This window comes from Camelus dromedarius, chromosome 16 (genome assembly GCF_036321535.1).
Source record: "Camelus dromedarius isolate mCamDro1 chromosome 16, mCamDro1.pat, whole genome shotgun sequence".
NCBI lineage: Eukaryota > Metazoa > Chordata > Mammalia > Artiodactyla > Camelidae > Camelus > Camelus dromedarius.
In genome coordinates this window covers 15288052-15306557 of record NC_087451.1, presented here as the reverse complement: position 1 = coordinate 15306557, position 18506 = coordinate 15288052, and the positions used below count along the sequence as shown (strand labels likewise).

At 40.1% G+C, this 18506-nt stretch overlaps 2 protein-coding genes across 2 annotated transcripts in view; one reads left to right on the top strand and one right to left on the bottom strand.

Annotated features, from left to right (window-relative positions):
* The window catches only part of AP2B1 (adaptor related protein complex 2 subunit beta 1), a 140632-nt gene that overhangs the window by 6699 nt on the left and 115427 nt on the right, over positions 1–18506 (top strand). The gene's annotated exons all lie outside the window — the stretch shown is intronic.
* On the bottom strand, positions 4800–12731 carry SLFN14 (schlafen family member 14). Its single transcript, XM_010990514.3, has 4 exons — positions 11669–12731; positions 10134–10262; positions 8025–8739; positions 4800–5985 (listed from the first exon to the last, which is right to left on the bottom strand). Exons 1-4 carry the CDS (start codon positions 12726–12728, stop codon positions 5151–5153), a joined length of 2739 nt encoding a protein of 912 aa, XP_010988816.1. The 5' UTR covers positions 12729–12731; the 3' UTR covers positions 4800–5150.

Below are 18506 nucleotides of genomic sequence, written 5' to 3'. Positions count from 1 at the left end.
GTAATGTTAAGGTTACATAATTCGTGTTCTCATCTGTAATTCTTCAAATTAGGTTCTTCCTCTGAGGTTCTGGGTGAGGGTGATGGGCCTTGGTTTTACTCTGCATGCAGACAGCATACTCTGAGCCACCTGTTTGAAATGCCAATGCCTCTTTCGTCATCAGAACCTGATGTCAGCATTTTATTCTCTTGTTTATGGCAACAAATATATATGTTGTTACGTACAATGATTTGGGGGGTTTTCTATACACTTTCCAAGAAAGCCAATATGAACAAGGTGAATGTCTTATTGAGGTCACTTTTTTGACCCAGTATCTCATCTTTAAGGATTCATATATATACCAAAGAAAGAAAAGGTCATATGCCTGACTTGATTTTAATAGTGTAAAATTGCTAGTCACCCAACTTATTAGAAAGATAGTTACTGAAATTTTGTGTAATCTTCTGCGATACTGTACAATCGTTAAAAATGAAAAATTTGAAGACTATGCTACAACATGTGGAAATGCCTGTATGAATCAGTTACCACTGCAAAACAAACAACCACCTTAGAATCTCAGTCATATAGTAAATATTTATTTCTCACTTATGCATTTGCAGGTCAGCTAGATTTTGGCTAATCTAGTCAGGATCAGTGGAACTTGGCTCCAGCCATGAATCGAGTTCTAGTGTGCTTCACATCTTTCATTCCTCCGTGACTGGTGGGCTGCCCAAGACAAAGTCTTCATAGTGGAAGCAGAAGCCCAGGAAAGCAGACTTAACGCTGAAATGGGGAAAGCCTCTGTATACATCACAGCTATTAACATTTCATTTACCAAATAAAGTCATATGGCCACGCCCATGTCAAGGGGGTAGAAATATACTCCAGCTCTAATGCTAGGAAACTACAAATGGTACAAGTATAGGGAGTGATAAACTATTGGGAAGAATAATACAGTCTACAACAATGTCTCACAAAAAAGGTTACTTGGAAAAAACACACACACAGGATATAAAATTCATCATACAGTTTGATCACAACTATGTAAAATAATTTTATTTTTTTAAAAATCAACAATAGAAATAAATTAGTGAAATGAAAAAATTAGACCTGGCAGTAATCCCACTCCTGGGCATATATCCAGAAGGAACCCTAATTTTAAAAGACATCAGCACCCCAAGGTTCATAGCAGCACTATTTACAATAGCTAAATGGAAACAGCCTAAATGTCCATTGACAGATGACTGGATAAAGAAGTTGTGGTATACTTATGCAATGGAATACTATTCGGCCATAAAAAATAACAACATAATGCCATTTGCAGCAAAATGGATGTCCCTGGAGAATGTCATTCAAAGTGAAGTAAGCCAGAAAGAGAAAGAAAAATACCATATGTAGCACTCATATGTGGAATCTAAAAAGAAAGAAGAAAGAAGAAGAAGAAGAAGAAAATGAACTTAAATATAAAACAGAAACAGATTCATAGACATAGAATACAGACTTGTGGTTGCCAGAGGGGAGGAGGGTGGGAAGGGACAGACGGGGAGTTTGAAATTTGTAGATACTGACAGGTATATATACAATAGATAAATAAGTTTATACTGTATAGCACAGGGAAATATATACAAGATCTTGTGGTAGCTCACGGTGAAAAAGAATATGAAAATAAATATATGTATATTCATGTATGACTGAAAAATTGTGGTCTATGCCAGAAATTGATACAACATTGTAAACTGACTATAACTCAATAAAATAAAATAAAATAAAATTATGCCTGGATAACAAGATGAGAAGAACTTTTTATTTTTCCTTTCTCGTTTCTCAAACATATATAATAGAATTATATTACCTTTCTTAATTGAAATATAGTCAGTGTACAATGTTGGGTCAATTTCTGGTGTACAGCATAATAGTTCAGTCATATATATATACACTCACACATATATTCATTTTCATATTCTCTTTCATTATAGGTCACTACAAGACATTGAATATAGTTCCCTGTGCTATACAGTATAAACTTGTTATTTATCTATTTTATATATAGTAGTTAGTATCTGCAAATCTCTAACTCCCAATTTATCCCTTCCCACCCTTCTTTTTTAAAGTAAGTTTTAGAAGCTTCTCACAGCAGGCATGTTATTTCATCAAACTAATTGTTTTATCTAGTAAATTAAGGGTCCATAGAAAAAATTTAGAATTCTGAGTACAACCCAGTTAGCCAGTTATTCTTAGTCTCTACCAGTTCCTAATCTCAGACTCAAATCTAACAAACTTCCATCATACGGACCTTTAACTTTTGCCTAAAGCCAATTGAAATTCCTTTATGCTCCCATTCTCCCTTATTGCAGTGTTGTTTATTCTCCACACTCACCTCTTCGAAATCTCCAAAATTAGACATTCATTCCGTTCAATAGAAGTGTTGACCCTTGTAGATTCTGATTTTTCAGAAAGTGGAAAGTCCATTAATAAATAATTACTGAGCACCTGCCATGTTCAAGGCCCTGCTCTACTTTTGGGGAAATAAAGATGTGTATGTGTCACACTTATTCTCAAGGGTCTCACAGTCTAAGGGGAAGAGAAGTGTGTACATATCCATTGGAGGACAGAAAAAAAAACAGACTAGAAGAAGGATTCACGAGTTCTCAACCCTGGTGGCCTATTGGAATCATCTGGACAACTTTTAATAAATACCAGTGTCCAAGCTCTGCCTGAAGATCCTGATTTCATTGGCCTGGTGTCTGGTCACTGGTATTTTTTAAAGCTCCCCAGATGGTTATAATGCATAGGCAGGGCTGAGAACCCTTGGATTAGGTCTTCTCCTATATGCCTAATGGAACTGTCTGTGTAGACTAAGAACTGACAAAGAATCTCAAATTCAGTATCTAAAACAATTAATTCTGCTTTAAAAATCTATTATTTTTATCAAAAGTTATACAATGTATACAAATAGTTTAAAGTCAAATGGTACTGAGGCTTATGACTAAAATTGAGCAATCCCTGGTCTCTGTATTCCCTTCCACTTTCTTTTTCTTTTTTCCCTGGGGGAAAGTAATTACATTTATTTACTTATTTATTCTTAATGGAGGTACTGGGGATTGAACCCAGGACCTTGAACATGCTAGGCATGTATTCTACCACTGAGCTACATCCGCCCCATCCTTCCACTTCTGACTCTGTAAATTCTTTTTAGAGAATTCACACATCTCCCATGCTCTAAATGTTAACATGCTGGTATCTTTTGCTTCATCAAGAACTAATTAATTGCTGAACTTTATTTTCACCCACCTAAAAGTATCCTAAAGCCCCCAAGGAGGAAATGTCAGATAATTGGAGCAGCAGGAGGCAGTGGGGAGGGTCTGCTGTTCAATCCAGGAGTAGGACAGCTGGACACTAGGTTCAGACTGGCTGGTTTGGTGGCCTGAGCAGTTCTGAGAGGCAGCTAACAGCACTTTTCCAAGCCCTGACTGCTCTCTCGCCTCTTAAAAAGCTGAAGGACTTTTTGTGAAATTATAGCCAGAAGAATATTTCCACATTTTCTCCTGCATTTGCCTCTCCAGCATCAATAAACCTTGTCCTAAACCTTTCTAGAAATTAAAAACAGTCTAGAAATCATAATCTTTCCAAATTTAAAAATCCTTACGGAGAGAAAAGCAGGATTGCATTGATGAGCACAGGATTGGGTTAGTTGTTTCAGGAGCTGACTAGCAAAAGGGAACTTTGATCTTATTTCTAGTATATTTCACATACAGTGGAAAGGATACATGATAGGAGGGTGTTACTTGGATTCTGCTATGCCAGCAACTGCCTCTCTGGCACAGTTTAGAATGAGTTTGGTGCCATATATATATATATATATATATATTTAATTCATAGAATGGCTGTAAAAGAAGAGACCAACTTAGGGGGGTGATGAACATTTAATTGAGGAAGTCGGCATTTGAATAAGGACTTGACGGACAAGGAAGGATATCAACAGGTAGAAGAGACAGAAAAGGATTTGAAGGCTGTGAATAGCACAGGCATAGCCAGGGGTCGGAAATATGTACAGGCGGGGTAAGTGGTAGAGTTGCCATCCAGGCTCCCTGTAAACGCTCGGAGTTGGATTGGAAAATTAACACCAAATCATAATGGAAGAGATCAGGCATGTGCAAAGAAAGACCCCCACTACAGACAGATTACTTCCCAGGCCAGCAGCAGAAAGTGTGCCGTTCCCAGCCTAGAGAAACATGTTAACATGTAGTGGGTGCATGTGAACAAAGTACGAAGGTGTTTAGAAGAGCTATGGTCAACCTGGAAACTTTAGAAACTAAAACACTTTCATCCGAGGCAGAGAGTATAGAACAACCAGTCATCCTTAGCTTTCTAAATTTGCTTTCTTTTGAGACACTGACCTATCCAGTCCTGGTGTAGGAAATATCCCTATTTTAGAAATGATTTCAATCGTCTAACATAGCCTGAAGTCTTCACACACTTGAACTGGATTGCCAGCTCCCCTTGCTGCAAAGCTATCCATACGTAACACAGCTTCCTATGTTACTGTTGGATATACCAATTAGCAAAAGCATCCAGCCCACTTATTTACTACAAATCAAGCTCTGGGCCTATAAAGCTTGAGACCCATAGTAAGTATGAAGTGCCAACCAAGGGGCCATCCTGGAGTCACGTAGTCAAAGTAAGCAGCCTGGAGGGCATCCTACCCCGAGTCCCCAAGGCTGGGGTGCATTAGAAACACTGGGAGATGGAGGTATAATAAAAGATGCATTAGGAGAGTACGTCAGGGGGTATCATGGAAAACCTTGAAAATTACTTTGGTTTCAAGATTGCGGGGACTTCCTGAAGATACATTATTAGCAGGGATGTCACAGAATCAGCTCTGTATTGGAGGAGAACCTCTGTGGTTGACAAGAGAGAAGCTGGATCGGGCCAGGAAAAGTGGAAGCAAGGGACCAATTTAAGTCCCAGGGAAGAGGTGAAGAGATGTGGGGAAAGGCCGGTGACCCTGCAGATAGACCAAAAGGCCCTGTCCCAAGAACCATTTCTGTGGCTCCAGGATATGCTGATTCTGCCTTGATTTCCCCACTTGTAACATGAGAAAAAGCATAGCTGCCACCTGCCTGGGGGAAGGGACTCTTCTTTCTGCCTTTCTGTGTTGCTTGAAATAATTTTCAGGAGGCTGACCTCCTTTCATAAAGCAGGTAGAGGTGTTTAATGGCTTTTGAGGCAAAACGGAGCTTATGAACTTCCTCTGACCGGGCATATTCTGGACTAAGCCCAAACACAATATTCCTCTCCAGGCCTGAAAACTGCTGAATACTGTCTAAAACGATGTGACTGTCCAAAACACCAGAGGCCTGGCTGAACACAACCTTTGTGGCTCCATGCATCTCAGATAATTCCATTGCTCTTAGCAGTGCAAGCTCATAGCGTCCTCTGTCCTCCCCTCTCCTGCACAGAATTGCTATATCTTTGGGCAGATAGCCACATTGGAACAGGTTGTGACACCTTTCCGCCACGCGTTTCGCGATTTCTTCTGTGGTCAGGTTCGTCTCTGTCTCACACACCCCAGGCAGAGCCTGGGCATGCATCACTTCCTCGTAGGCAGCTTCTCTGAACGATGCCAATGTGTCTGGAGACAGGTTGAAGTGAGGATTTTCTTTGATCCTCTTCATTTCTTCTTTCATGACCATCGCTATTTCCAAAGCACAGTGGGTTCCGTTGGTGATTGTTTTTCGAGGAAACTGAGCAGATGGAGGGGGAAGGCCATTGCTATCTGCATGATGGACTTGGAAAGGGTCCAGAAAAAGCCAGAGAATCCCATAGTGAAGGTTTTCATTTCCAGTGCCCCTCACCTTTGGATGGGTGATGCTCCTTGCCTTCACATACCAGTCACCGTATTTACTGCAGAAATTCTCAGTCTCATCCATCACTATGTGTTTGATCTTTGGGAATTCCCCTCGCATGAAGGTTTTCCGGGTCACAGCATGGCAGGTGGTTTGCTGGCTGTTAAGGATGAAAGAGAAAATAGGCTTTCAGGCATATAAACAAAGGAAACACCATGCATGTCTTACTGTCTGGATTGGAATTAGAGGCTCGTTCCCATCTGCAAGCTGAGTCATTGATTCAGTCCTGGATCCTACAAAACTGCTCAACTTACAAGTTAACCTGACAGACAGAATACACAAATGCAAACCCTACTCTTTGGGGTTACCAAGTTAAATCTGCATGTGAAACTTTCGAAATGAACCCAGGTAGGAGATTGTATTATTTCTATTATAATCCATTTCTGCTGCTTAACAATACCTGAAGATAAATCCCTTGCATCTAAAGGAAATCTCAAAAGTAATTTACACTTGTTACTACTATTTCTTTCCTCTCTGTCTTTTTTTTTTTTAGAGCTGGAGAATAGTTACCTGGAAGCGTATCATAATTTTCATATGCAAAAGAGGTATGGGCTAATACAGATTCCTCTGGAGCAAATCCTATTTCTTGGAGTCCAAAACAAGAAGTCTGTAGATTTTGGTGAGGAAAACATTAAGAGTTTACTGAATTCCATGACATGTCACGAAGGGTAACAAATTACAGGGCTATGCCTCTATGAAGCTACTACCCTATTTACTTAGCCCAATTTTCCTTTATTGTATGTTTTAGCATACAATACACACACATATATATATATTATATATATATAATATATTTATACACACACACCCATGTATATATTAAACAAACTTGGCTGTTTCTTGCCTCCTGTAATTTGGATCCAAGTACTATCACTCATCCCTACAGATTTCCTGACTTTATATATGCAATCCCTGGGGCTTTACTCCCTATGTCCTGAATCATTACTATTCATGTTCCTCTATTCCACTTTGGACTCTGCAGACTTCTTGAAGAAAAGCACTGGTTCTTAGCCATCTCTGCATCCCCCTCACATTAGCAGTTCAAAAGATAACTTGCTGAATTGAATTTGCCTTTTGACTAGGATACTTTAAAACATACCTAGGAAGCATGGTAAAGAATGCAGCCCTTAGCACAGTTTACAAGATCCTTCATAGTCTGGCATCTGCCTCCTTTCCAACTTCATCATCTGCCACATACCCACAGCCCTTCACTGCTCCAGGCAGATCTACCATTCCAATGCTCTAACCTCCTTGCCTTTGTGCTTGCTGTGCACTTTGCCTAGAAAGCCCCCATTTTATTCACTTCCCCTAGTGACATCTTAAGAGTGTGCCCAAGGATTGTCACAGAGGAGTATTTGCTGACCAATCTCCAGCCTAAGTTAAGATAAACATATCCTTACTATCATACTAATTACATAACACTCCCATTGCTTATTTTTCTCTTTGTCTTTCTTATTGGGTTTTATGGCAAGGTCTTCAATATATTTGTTGCCTCTAACACTAAGTGTACACAGTACCTAGCATATATGTAAATGGTGCTCAAAAAGATCTGTCACATAAATAAGTCAACCAAACCAAAAATGAAAAGCCCTCATTTTCTGGATTGGATAACAATCCATTTCTTTTACTAAACTGAAGGCTAAAGATTTAAATCAGAAGCAAAGTGCATGTTTTCTACAATTATTGACTCAGAACAAGTCAAACAAATAAACATATTTTATAAACGAAATCAAATGGCTTTTAAATTCAAGTTCCTGTTAGGTATAAAGTCTAATTGACGGAAATACCCTGTGACTTTAAAGCATTTTTAAGTATCGAGCAAAAAGTATATGTAAAGCAAGACAGGTTCATTTCCACCTTTCTTAAATTTAAAGATCATAGATTGTGGGGAAAAAGTTTTTAATTACATCGATTAAAAGTTATGCATAGTTGGCTATTTGATAATGAGATGTTTAAGCCTGAACATTGCAAAGTGCCGTTTTACAGCTCAACTACATGATCCCAAATGTGTTTATAGTTTGGGCTCTCGCCCTTGCAGCTAAGGCATCACAAAATCTTAAACTAAACTGCAAATTACTTGTGTGATACCGTTGAAAAGACTGAGTAAATATTGATGTATTTAGTCAGTAAAACTCTTACGTCACAAAATCCTTTAAGGAGTCACTTTCACAAACATAGAGGATCTCTTTTGGCTTGCAGTGGAACACGTCCTTAATTTTCTCTGTGATCTTTATGGCGAGGGCTGTCTTCCTGGTTCCTGGAAGGCAGTGGATGAACAATTCTCGTGTCTCCTGAAGGCTCTCTGAAAGCAGCTCGCACTGCTCTGCTATGAGCAAATTGAAAAATTCACAGCCCAGCTGGTCACTCAGAAGAGATCGAGAGCAGAGCGAGACCACGATGAGGGCCTGCAACAAAGCTTCCATTTCACCCTCATTAGCGAGCCTGTAGGATTGGGGGTAGTGCACGGGGGTTTCATCTGGTCTACACTGTGTGCTGGGCAGGTGCACCAGCCTCGGGATGACACACACTTTCCCTATGTAACCACCGACAGTTCCCAGTTTCTGCTTTAACTGATGAGCAGTGTTTCGGGCATACACAAGCCCTCCAACCCACGTGGGGTCTATTAAGATTGTGTAGAGCACCAGGGGGCTGTTCACGGCTACTACGAGAGCATCACACAGGACATTCTTCTCCTTCCTTAAGCCAACATCACCAGCCCAGCTCCTGGAAAATATTACAATCCCCGGAGAGCAAGGATATATCTGCATCTTCACTAATTCCTCCAGTCCTTCGTGATCTGAGAAGAGCTTCTTACAGAGGGATTCTGGTTTAAATTGTGTCTCTTCCTGTGTCACTGAAAAGTCAAAGAATAGAAGTTACTAAAATTTACAAAAGCACATTGTTAGTATTCCTGCATCATCATCATCAGAAGAAATGAGCCTGGCCATGCAACTGTGGGTTTCCTTGTCTGCAAACAAAGCACCTTCTCTTCGCAGGCCAGGGCTGTTAGTTTCCTATTTCTGGCAGCTCTTATACAGGGGAAGGCAATCAGGGAGGAGTCTTTACAAAACAGCCTTCTAGCATCCTCTCTTCAACCCCAAATGGTCCGGCACTGCTAGGAAGGTGTTCCTTCCTGTTAAGGACTTATGTGTGTGGGGGTGAACGTGATGCTTTTGGGAAACTAAGAACTGTCCTTTTACAATAGTGATTCTTTTAAAAATATTTTTATTGAACTATAGTCAGTTTACAATGTTGTGTTAATTTCTGGATTGGACAGCATAATACTTCAGTCATACAGGAACATACGTATATTCATTTTCATATTCTTTTTAACCATTAGTTGCTACCAGATATTGAATATAGTTGCCTGTGCTATACAGTATAAACTTGTTGTTTATCTATTTTATATATAGTAGCTAGTATCTGCAAATATCAAACTTCCAGTTTATCCTTTCCTACCCTCTCCCCCCTCTGGTAACCGTAAGTTTGTTTTCTATGTCAGTGATTCTTAACTTGTGGCAATTTTGCCCCCTGGGGATGCTTGGCAATATCTGGAAAATTTTTTTTAAATTTCTTTTTATTGAAGCATAGTTGATTCACAATGATGTGTTAGTTTCTGGCGTATAGCATATAGTGATTCAGTTATACATACATGTATTCTTTTTCATTATAGGTTATTACAGGATATTGAACATAGTTTTCTGCACTATACAGTAAGACCTTGTTGTTTATCTATTTTATATATTGTATAGTGTATCTGCTAATCCCAAATTTATCCCTCCCCCCTAGAAATATTTTGACTGTCATAGCTGGAGAGGGGCTACTGGCATCTAGTGCGTAGAGGGCCAGGCATGCTGCTAAACAGCCTACAATTCTCAGGGCAGCTCCCCTCAACAATGTCAATAGCGTCAAGGTTGAGAAACTCTGCCTTAGGGAGTCCAGGTGACCCCATGGCTCACCTGCTTTTGTACTGGAAAGCTGGGGTGGGGCAGTTCTCTCAAATGTGTTCTCTCATATTTGGAGAACAAAAGCCATGTGTGACTGGGAGCTCGAAAGCACACAGAAGTATAGGGCAGATCTGATCACTGAAAACAGGAGTTCGCCATATATATGGATTCAGGACTGTTTCGTCTGCTAAACCCTACATTTGACCTTCTCTATGGGGAAAAACTTGGACTAATTGCTACCAATTCCTTTCAGCATAATTTTAGAAAACAAATAGTCCCCTCAGCTGAAATCAAGGAGTACCTGGGAAAAAGCGTTGTTGTAGAGCCATCTTAAAGTCCAGGACTTTGATGGGAAATGATGGGCTTCTTAGAGCAGACGAAGCTGGTGAAATCACGTGAAGGCTGTAGTCTGCGGCCAGACCGGAAGGAGCTAAACAAATCCATCGAGAGTTGTTTCAGGTGAAAAAAGAAACATTTTTTTTTTATTACTCCTCTATTTGGACAGGTGATATGTGTCATGCCTGAGCTGCTCCCACTCTTTCTATGCCTCAGATGGTTCACGTATGTTAGAAAATCAGGTCTGGGACTCCTGCAGGCTCCTGCATCTTCTAAGTCACTTGTGATTCATCTTGGGCAAGTCATTTCACCTCTCTCTCCTGCAAGGGTGAGCAGGTGATCCCTAAGATTCCTTTCAACTCTAGTATTCTGATTCCAGGTCACCGCTAAGAAGAAAAGGCTTCTAGGTGATGGGATGCGGGAGTGTCAGGAAAAAGTAAGCACAGTATTTTTTTTTTATATCATTATAGTTATTAAAGTCCCCATCCAAAGTTTAGCTGGAATAGAAAATGGTAGGAACTCTAGTTTGGTGTGTATGCACATGAAGAGTAAACTCAGCAATTTAGGACAAGGGAAAGAATAATTCAATAAAATCGCTCAAGCTTCTTTTATCTGAGCTTCTTTTATCGAATCTGGATATTACTGATCGTGAAAGCAAATTGATAAACTTCATTCAGCCTGTAAGTCCCTTTTGGATTGATTTGAAATCACCAGCACTGATTCTCATCAAAACTGTAAGGAAGTGAAAACACGAGTCCTTCTCTCCCACCACCATCCCCTCCCCAGCACATCCTTTTGCATCGGTTTTTCTCCACCTGGCGGTGTCCCCAGCCCACTGGTTGAAGATATTAGCTCCTAATGTTCCTGAAACAATTCAAATTTGTCAACAAGTTTCCCTTGAAAGAATGAGTGGAGAGTCATTCTTAAACAATGTTTCCCTGAAATATCATTTTTAGAGACAGACTATTGATGAATGTTTTAGACTAGAAATATCAGCCTGCAAAACTTTTTCAACAGGCCTTTACAGTGCGTGAAAGAAAACTTTCATGAATTCATGGCTAATGGCATACATTCCCCCAAAGCAATAGAAATCCAAGCATTTCTTGGCCTCACAGAGTTCATATTCTGAGTCTTTGTAACAAAGTATTAGAAAATAACCCTTTGATAGGAGAAGGTTTGTAAGTAAAAGCTGCTTTCTATTCTTTCTTCATTCAATTTTAAAATTGTTATTACTTTGTTGCTTGTGTGTTTTTTTGGGTTTGTTTTTTGTTGTTGTTGTTGTTTGTTTTTTTGTTTTTTGATCGGGGAGGTAATTAGGTTTATTTATTTATTTTTAAATGGAGGTATGTGCATATGCTAAGCGTGCACTCTACCACTGAGCTACACTCTCCCCTCAAATGCTTTTCTATTCTTTAACTGAGATATCTGACCAAGTACCCACAGAAGGCAGAGAAGGGGTTCCTCCCTGCTGACTGGGTAATGACTTCTCTTCTGCTTTACCTGATTGAATATCCAGCATCATGGTTACCCACTCCTCAGCCGTCAGCCTGGTGACAGAATTGTCCCTGATGACCCAAGAGTCTGGGGCCTCTGTGAATACTACACAGCAGAAGGGCTCCACACGAACCACACAGACATGACCATACAGGACGTCTTTTTGGTACACGTTTAAGATTTTGGTAGTGAAATTCAGCTTTGGCTTCTCACAGCAGAAGTGGAACGTAGGCAATTTTTCTATGCAATTTCCTATTTCTTTCTTTAATAAGTCAGGGCTCACTTTTTCTTTCTTACATCCAAACACTTCTTTGCTCTCATCATCCACCCCAATAATTAGGTATCCCCCGAGGGTGTTGGCAAATGCAGAAACATAATGAGGCAGCATTTCTTTAATCCGAGGCACAATCTTTTTGGTGGTGAACCTTTTAAACTCGACCTGTGTTGACTCAGTAAAGTTGAGTTTCTCCTTATACATGAGTCTGTCCTTTTTAAAAAATTCTGAGGCAGACATCCTCATGTCTTCCTCTTCCTGAATGTATTTGTCAGGAGCTTTCTGAGACTGCAGCTCCTTCACCCTTGATCTTCCTCTCTGGGCTCTAGACTGCTTCTCTCGGAGAAGCTCCAGGGCACCGCTGGCACTCAGGTTGATAGTGGAAGTCACAGCTCTCTGATATAAATTGGAGTTCAAGCTGCAAATCCTTAGAGGGAGGCTGAAAACATCTGGCCTCCATGACTTCACAAAAATCATGAAGTGGTGCCCCTGCTGCATGTAGTCAAGGTATTTCTGTGACCCTGAAGGAAGGAGCTTTTGAAAAGAAGTTTCCAGATCCTGTCCCAGCCCATGGCATCGGTAGCTGTAGTGTTTATCATTGATCTCTGCTTTGATGATGCCCCCTCCAGAATTTAACAGTGCGCACGTAGCTTCGATGATTTTAGAATTCTCAGTTCTCTTCATATACTTGTTGGTCATCCTCTTCCTGCTGTCTTCTCCAAGAGTCACTTTGCCCACTTCTACAATTATCTCAGGGTAGAGCATTTCCGTGTCAGCCTTGAGACGCTTCATGTCAGCAACACTTTTGTGCCTCAAACAATAACAGAAAGGGCTCCAATAAAAAATCAGGACAAAAATGTTTCTACGTAAACAAGAATTCCAGAGATTGCAATATTTTCTTCAAAGCTATAAATTATTAGAGATACATTTTATTGTTGGAAGTACTCTTTGATGTAAGTGTATTCTGACAACTTTGCCAAGACCTTTGGCCTTTCCAGCATGAATGGGCATCGATAAACTGAATGCTTAGTATTTTACCATACTGGAAAAAATCGTATTGCTGAAATTTTTAGCCACTTTTCATTTAAAATCAGGAAGCACCAACAGTGAGCCCAGATGTGAAGGACATGGGTTGGCACAGGAGCCAAAGCAAGTTATTAGAGAAAACACAGAAGTAATAGTTGATGTCAGAAGATGCTCCTATTTATAATTCAAAGAGGAAAGAAAGGAAAGCAATAGAGAACAAGGGAGAATAGTTTCGCAGTATATGTGATGTAGATCTGGCTATGAAAACAAACATAAAACCTGGTATTCTTTCTGTTCTATTTTATACATTTTTAAGCCCTTTATTCTACTTATGAAAGAATGTCAGTTGATACCAAATGCAGAAATCTTTTAAACTTTTCAAACATTCTTCTAAAAGTACATTTCTTCGTATACAGTGTGATGCAGAGTTTTCTTCCCCTCCTAACAGTTTGCCTGTGCTGTGGGAACCTCTAAGACTTGGGAAAGAACATGAGCCTTTGAGACATCGTTATTAAACTGTGGCCAACCTCCCTTTGCTTCCCACACCAGACCTAAACTGAGGTTAGCACCTGGGAAGCAAATGTTTCAGACATGGCCCCCTTAGCTTTTGTTAATTGTAAAATAAAATATTTACTAACCCAAACCGAAATTCTTCCTCTCCAAAAAAGGAACCTATTTCTTCCGTGTGATCTCTGCTAGGCAGAGGCCATATGGGTATTGTTTATACCCACCAAGAGGGAAAAAAAGCAGGCATCCAGCAGGGTGGGCCCCCTCCTCTGCCATTAGTTAACTCTTGGTTGCCTTTCTACTTCCTGCAGGCAAACCAGAATCAACCTGATGAATTGTTTTTTCCTATGTGAGCATCTCCCATAGGCAAATGTAAATACTGAGCTCTTAGAGAAATTTCTAACAAGATTCTCTTCATATCATAGAATCACAGAAGTGTTGGAAGGGACTTTAAAGATCTTCTGGTCCAACCACCTATCTGACTCTTAAATCCTCTCTAAAATATATGCAACTCCCCACAAATTGCTTTCCAGCACATCTCCAATAACAAGTAACTCACTCTCTCTCAAATTAGTCCCCTTCAATTTTCTGAGACCTGTTAGAAATGGCTCCCTTATTTTCAGCTACAGTTTGTCCCCCTATAACTTCCACCTGCTGAGACTCACAGAACAAATCTAATTGCCTTTGAACTAGCAGAACTATACTCTCATGACTCCCAAGTCTCACTCATGTTACTTGGATGCTGATAACAACCATGATAGATACAGAGTTTTCTGAGAGTTTAGCTCCATATGAACATCTGCTTCATGCGTCCCCAAATTTCTCATTTTTTTTCCTTTACAAGTTTCTCCTTAGCTATGATCCAACCCGTTCCTGCCCTCAGACATAAACTACACCTAAGATGAGATGAATGAGATTTAATTTTTTTTTTACCTGATGCTCTTGCTTTTCCTCTGGCTGTTTCAGTTCCACATCTGGCTTCGGTCTGAATGTTTGCCTTCTGTCACAGCCCCTGCTGCCCTTTGATAGCAGCCTGGGAGGAGCAGGAACTCTGCCAGACTCCCCTCGTCTTCATAACATTGACCCACTGAGGAAGGCTGATAAGGACCCGAGAAAAGCCTATGACAGGGCACATTGGCAGGCTAGGGTCTGACCTCTGGGAGTGAATGAAGTAGTAATGGGAGAATTCAGGGGTTTTCAAGTAAGGGGCTAAAGCTAAATTTCTCACCTCTTAAACACTGAGTGTCATTTCCATACATCATACAAGCACCTCCTGTCCTGGTTAATTTCATTTCAAAGCTCCACATTCATTTTAAGCTGCCCTGTGCATATCCAGTATGAGAAATATTAGCCTAGTCTATCACCTTCCAAATCACTTATTCTATTCTATTTGTTTTTGTTATTTTTTTTTCATACTCTTCCTCTTTTTGGGCACAAGACCCAGCCTAGTGAATATTCATTGCTGAAGGCGTAGCTATCCCTGGGTGAGAGGATTACAGATGATTTTTCATCTAATTTCTTTTCCTTTATTTTTTCTTTAGCTTTTCTGTATTTTATAAATGGTCTACAATGAACACCAATTTAAAGAAAATATTTAAATGGAAAAATAAACAGATAAGAGACAGTCATTTGGGGATGCTGTTTAAACTGGATCAAACTTCTTGTAGTAGGCTGAAAAATGACCATCAATTATTGATGATGATGATGGTGGTGATGATGATGATGATGATAAAGAAGAACCTGTAAATTTTAAAAATTTTGTTTTCTGTTGAAGTGTAGTTGATTTACAATGTTAGTTTCCGGTGTAGAGCAAAGCAATTCAGTTATACATATACATACACATTTTTTTTTCAGATTCTTTTCCATTACGTATTATTACAAGAAATTGAATATAGTTCCCTGTGCTATATAGTAGGTCCTTGTTGTTTATTTCATGTATAGTAATGTGTATCTCTTAATCCCAAACTCCTAATTTATTCCTCCCCTGCCCTTTCCCCTTTGGTAACCAGTTTGTTTTCTATGTCCTTGAGTCAATTTTGGTTTATAAGTAAAATTTGTATCATTTTTTTAGATTCCACATAGAAGTGGTACCATATGATATTTATCTTTCTCTAGCTGACTAACTTCACTTAGAGTGATAATCTCTAGGTCCATCCATGTCGCTGCAAATGGCATTATTTCATTCTTTTTTATGGCTGAGTAACATCCCATTGTATATATATATACACACCATATCTTTTTTATCCAGTCATCTATCGATGGACATTTAGGTTGTTTCCATGTCTTGGCAATTGTAAACAGTGCTGCTATGAACATTGGGGTGCATGTGTAAGAAACGTAAGTGTTAATTTACAAGGAGAAAGGATCTTTGCAGATGTAATTAAGTAGTTGAGATGAGATTATCCTTGTGGGCCTTAAAGCCAATCACAAGTGTTCTCATAAGAGAGCAGCAGAAAGAAATTTGATACATACAAAAGAGGAGGCGGCAATGTGACTACAGAGGCAGAGACTGGAGTGATGTGGCCACAAGTGAGGGAATGCCGGCAGGCACCGGAGGCCGAAAGAGGCACAAAGTGGATTCTCCCCTAGAGCCTCTGGAAGGAACACAGCCCTGTTGACACCTTGATTTCTGCCCATTTATGTCAAACTTCCAGCTGTGAGAGAATAAATTTTTGATGTTTTAAGCAACCAAGACTGTGGTAATTTGTTACAGCAGCCACAGGAAATTAATGTACTTCCTTCCCTCTAAAGTAACCCATCCAACAACTTTGTGTTTCTACAGAAACGATATTCTTAAATAGGATTCTGGATACCCCTCCTGTCTTTTTTTTTTTTTTTTTTAACTGAGGTTACTGTTCCTACGAAGTCCTGCTTTGCTGCCATTACTTTTTGTTCCTGTTTGGCTGAAAAGAGTTTCCAGAAGAGGAGGCAGAATGGGTACTATGATGTGTAATCAGCAGAGCAACACAATAAATTGCAAAGGCCTGTTCTCGGCTTCAACTTTAACCCTTTTTCACTCACTTCACTTCCAAATTCAGTCTCACTTTTCGTTCTACAATCTACCTTAATTCTCAGCTTCATGCTTACACTGAAATCCTTCTTATATTACTTACTTTTAGAAAGATGAAAAGAACCATCTTTTACTGGACATGTGCATTTGGGCACAAGGGTCCAAGCTGGGAGCGTGGCACATTACATGGACACTGAGATTCCACGGCCAGTAAGTGGAAGAGCTGAGGTGCAAAGCCAGGTCTGTTTAATATAGATGCCCCTACTCCTTCCACTGCCTTTCTCGTTTGGGATTCTGTGTTGCTTTGGAGTCTCAAAATCAGATAGCTATCTAAGTACCTCCCTTTTTCTTCCCAGTCAACAGGGAGAACATTTTTGGAGCAGGAGAACTAGGAACTGGATTGTTGTTCCCTTCTTATTCTTCTTCAATGCACTATTGGGGACCAAATCAGAAGGAAGGATAATGTGAAAGATGTGCAAAGAGAGATTCTCTTCCATCTTCAAAGTTCCTTAGTTAAGTCCCCTGGCTATGAAAAGTAAGCTGTCAGGCCAGGGAGGATCTCACATTTTGGCTCTGATACCTCAAAGCAAATGTCCACGAAATCAGTAGCTTGGATGGTGATTTGCTCTAAGCCTTGGGAAAGTGATGTGAGCATGCTGACAGTTGGCTGAGAACCAGAGCTCCCAATTTATTTAAGAAGTTTTTATTCACTAAGCATCTCTGTTTATCAGCAGAGGTAGTTACAGGACAGCGCTGGAGCTCAACAGACACAAACTGCCAAATACCAGCCTCCATCACATTCTCAGTTCATTCATAGAGAAGATTTGGCTAGAACAGCAGAGTAGATAGCATAGTGAGCAAGATTGCTGGTTCTACCACACTACCACCTGATTCTGGGTAAGTCTCCCAACTTTTATTCATTCTCTCATTCAATCAGCTGGGTTTTTTGAGCACTGAGACTGTTGAAATCCTAGCTGTAGAGCTTTTTACCTTTGAAACCTTGGTTAAGAAAAGCCTCAGATTCCTTCTGTGTAGATTGAAGATAACAATAGTGCCTTCTCCATACAGTTCTTGTGAGAATGAAGTGAGATGATATACATAAATAGCTTAGCATGGCGCCTGGCACAGAATGTCAGCTTTCCATTCAGTCATCAATTTCTAAGCACTTACCGTGTTCTGAACGTGGTGCTATGCTCTGGGTCTACCTGCCATTTGGGCCATTTAGTGACTGCCTTCTTTGGGCCAGATATGCAAATTTGATGCTCTCAAATTGCCCTCATAACATGTAAGACATGCATGATTTTCACCATCTTATAAATGAAGAAACTGAGCTCAGGGGAGTAAAGCTCAAGGTTACACACCTAGTAAATAGTAGGGCTGGGATTTGAACCCCTGTCTATCTGATTCCAAAACCCATTTACTAGCATTCTGCCATGGAGGCTTACTATTAGCCAGAAGAATAAAATACACATCCTGTTCATGATCTAGAGAGGGAAAACATGTATTAAACAACTCATCGCAATACAACACATACATCAGTGGAGCACTCTGTGTACTATGCATTGTTCTCATTTAATTCTCATAAAAGCTCTATGAGGCAGGTGCTGTTACGATTCCCTTTTTACAGATGGGAAAACTGAGGAACAGAGAGTTTACGGTGCTTGCAAATACTGTAGTCCATATGCATGACCACTACACTCTAGTGCCATTCTGGAGAGCTAGAAATACGTGAAAAGTGTGCTCATGGTGTTCTGAGGAATGACAATAACTGTGCTTGTGACTACGTTTTCATAAATGAGGTGGTCTATGAGCTGAAGCCTGCAAGTAAGAATGAAGCAGGTTGAGAAAGGGAACTGGAGAAGAAAGAGGAAAACCAGGCAGATGAAACAGCATTGTGAAGGCCCATTCCCCTCACTGTCTAACCCCTCCTATCCTTAAAGTACAATGGAGGCCTTTAGAGGGTCTGGTACAGAAGACGTTTCATTTTTCTCCATTCTTCCCTTTTATTTCCTAATGTCCTTCTACCC

Bases quoted from the DNA above. Each gene is read 5' to 3' on its own strand.
- SLFN14 (XM_010990514.3), bottom strand. From the start codon at position 12,728: ATGAAGCGTCTCAAGGCTGACACGGAAATGCTCTACCCTGAGATAATT. The intron at 8,740-10,133 runs GTACTCCTTGAT...TTGACTTTTCAG, and splicing joins ACAACAACGCTTTTTCCCAG to TGACACAGGAAGAGACACAA. The intron at 5,986-8,024 runs GTAAGAGTTTTA...CATCCTTAACAG, and splicing joins TCCTTAAAGGATTTTGTGAC to CCAGCAAACCACCTGCCATG.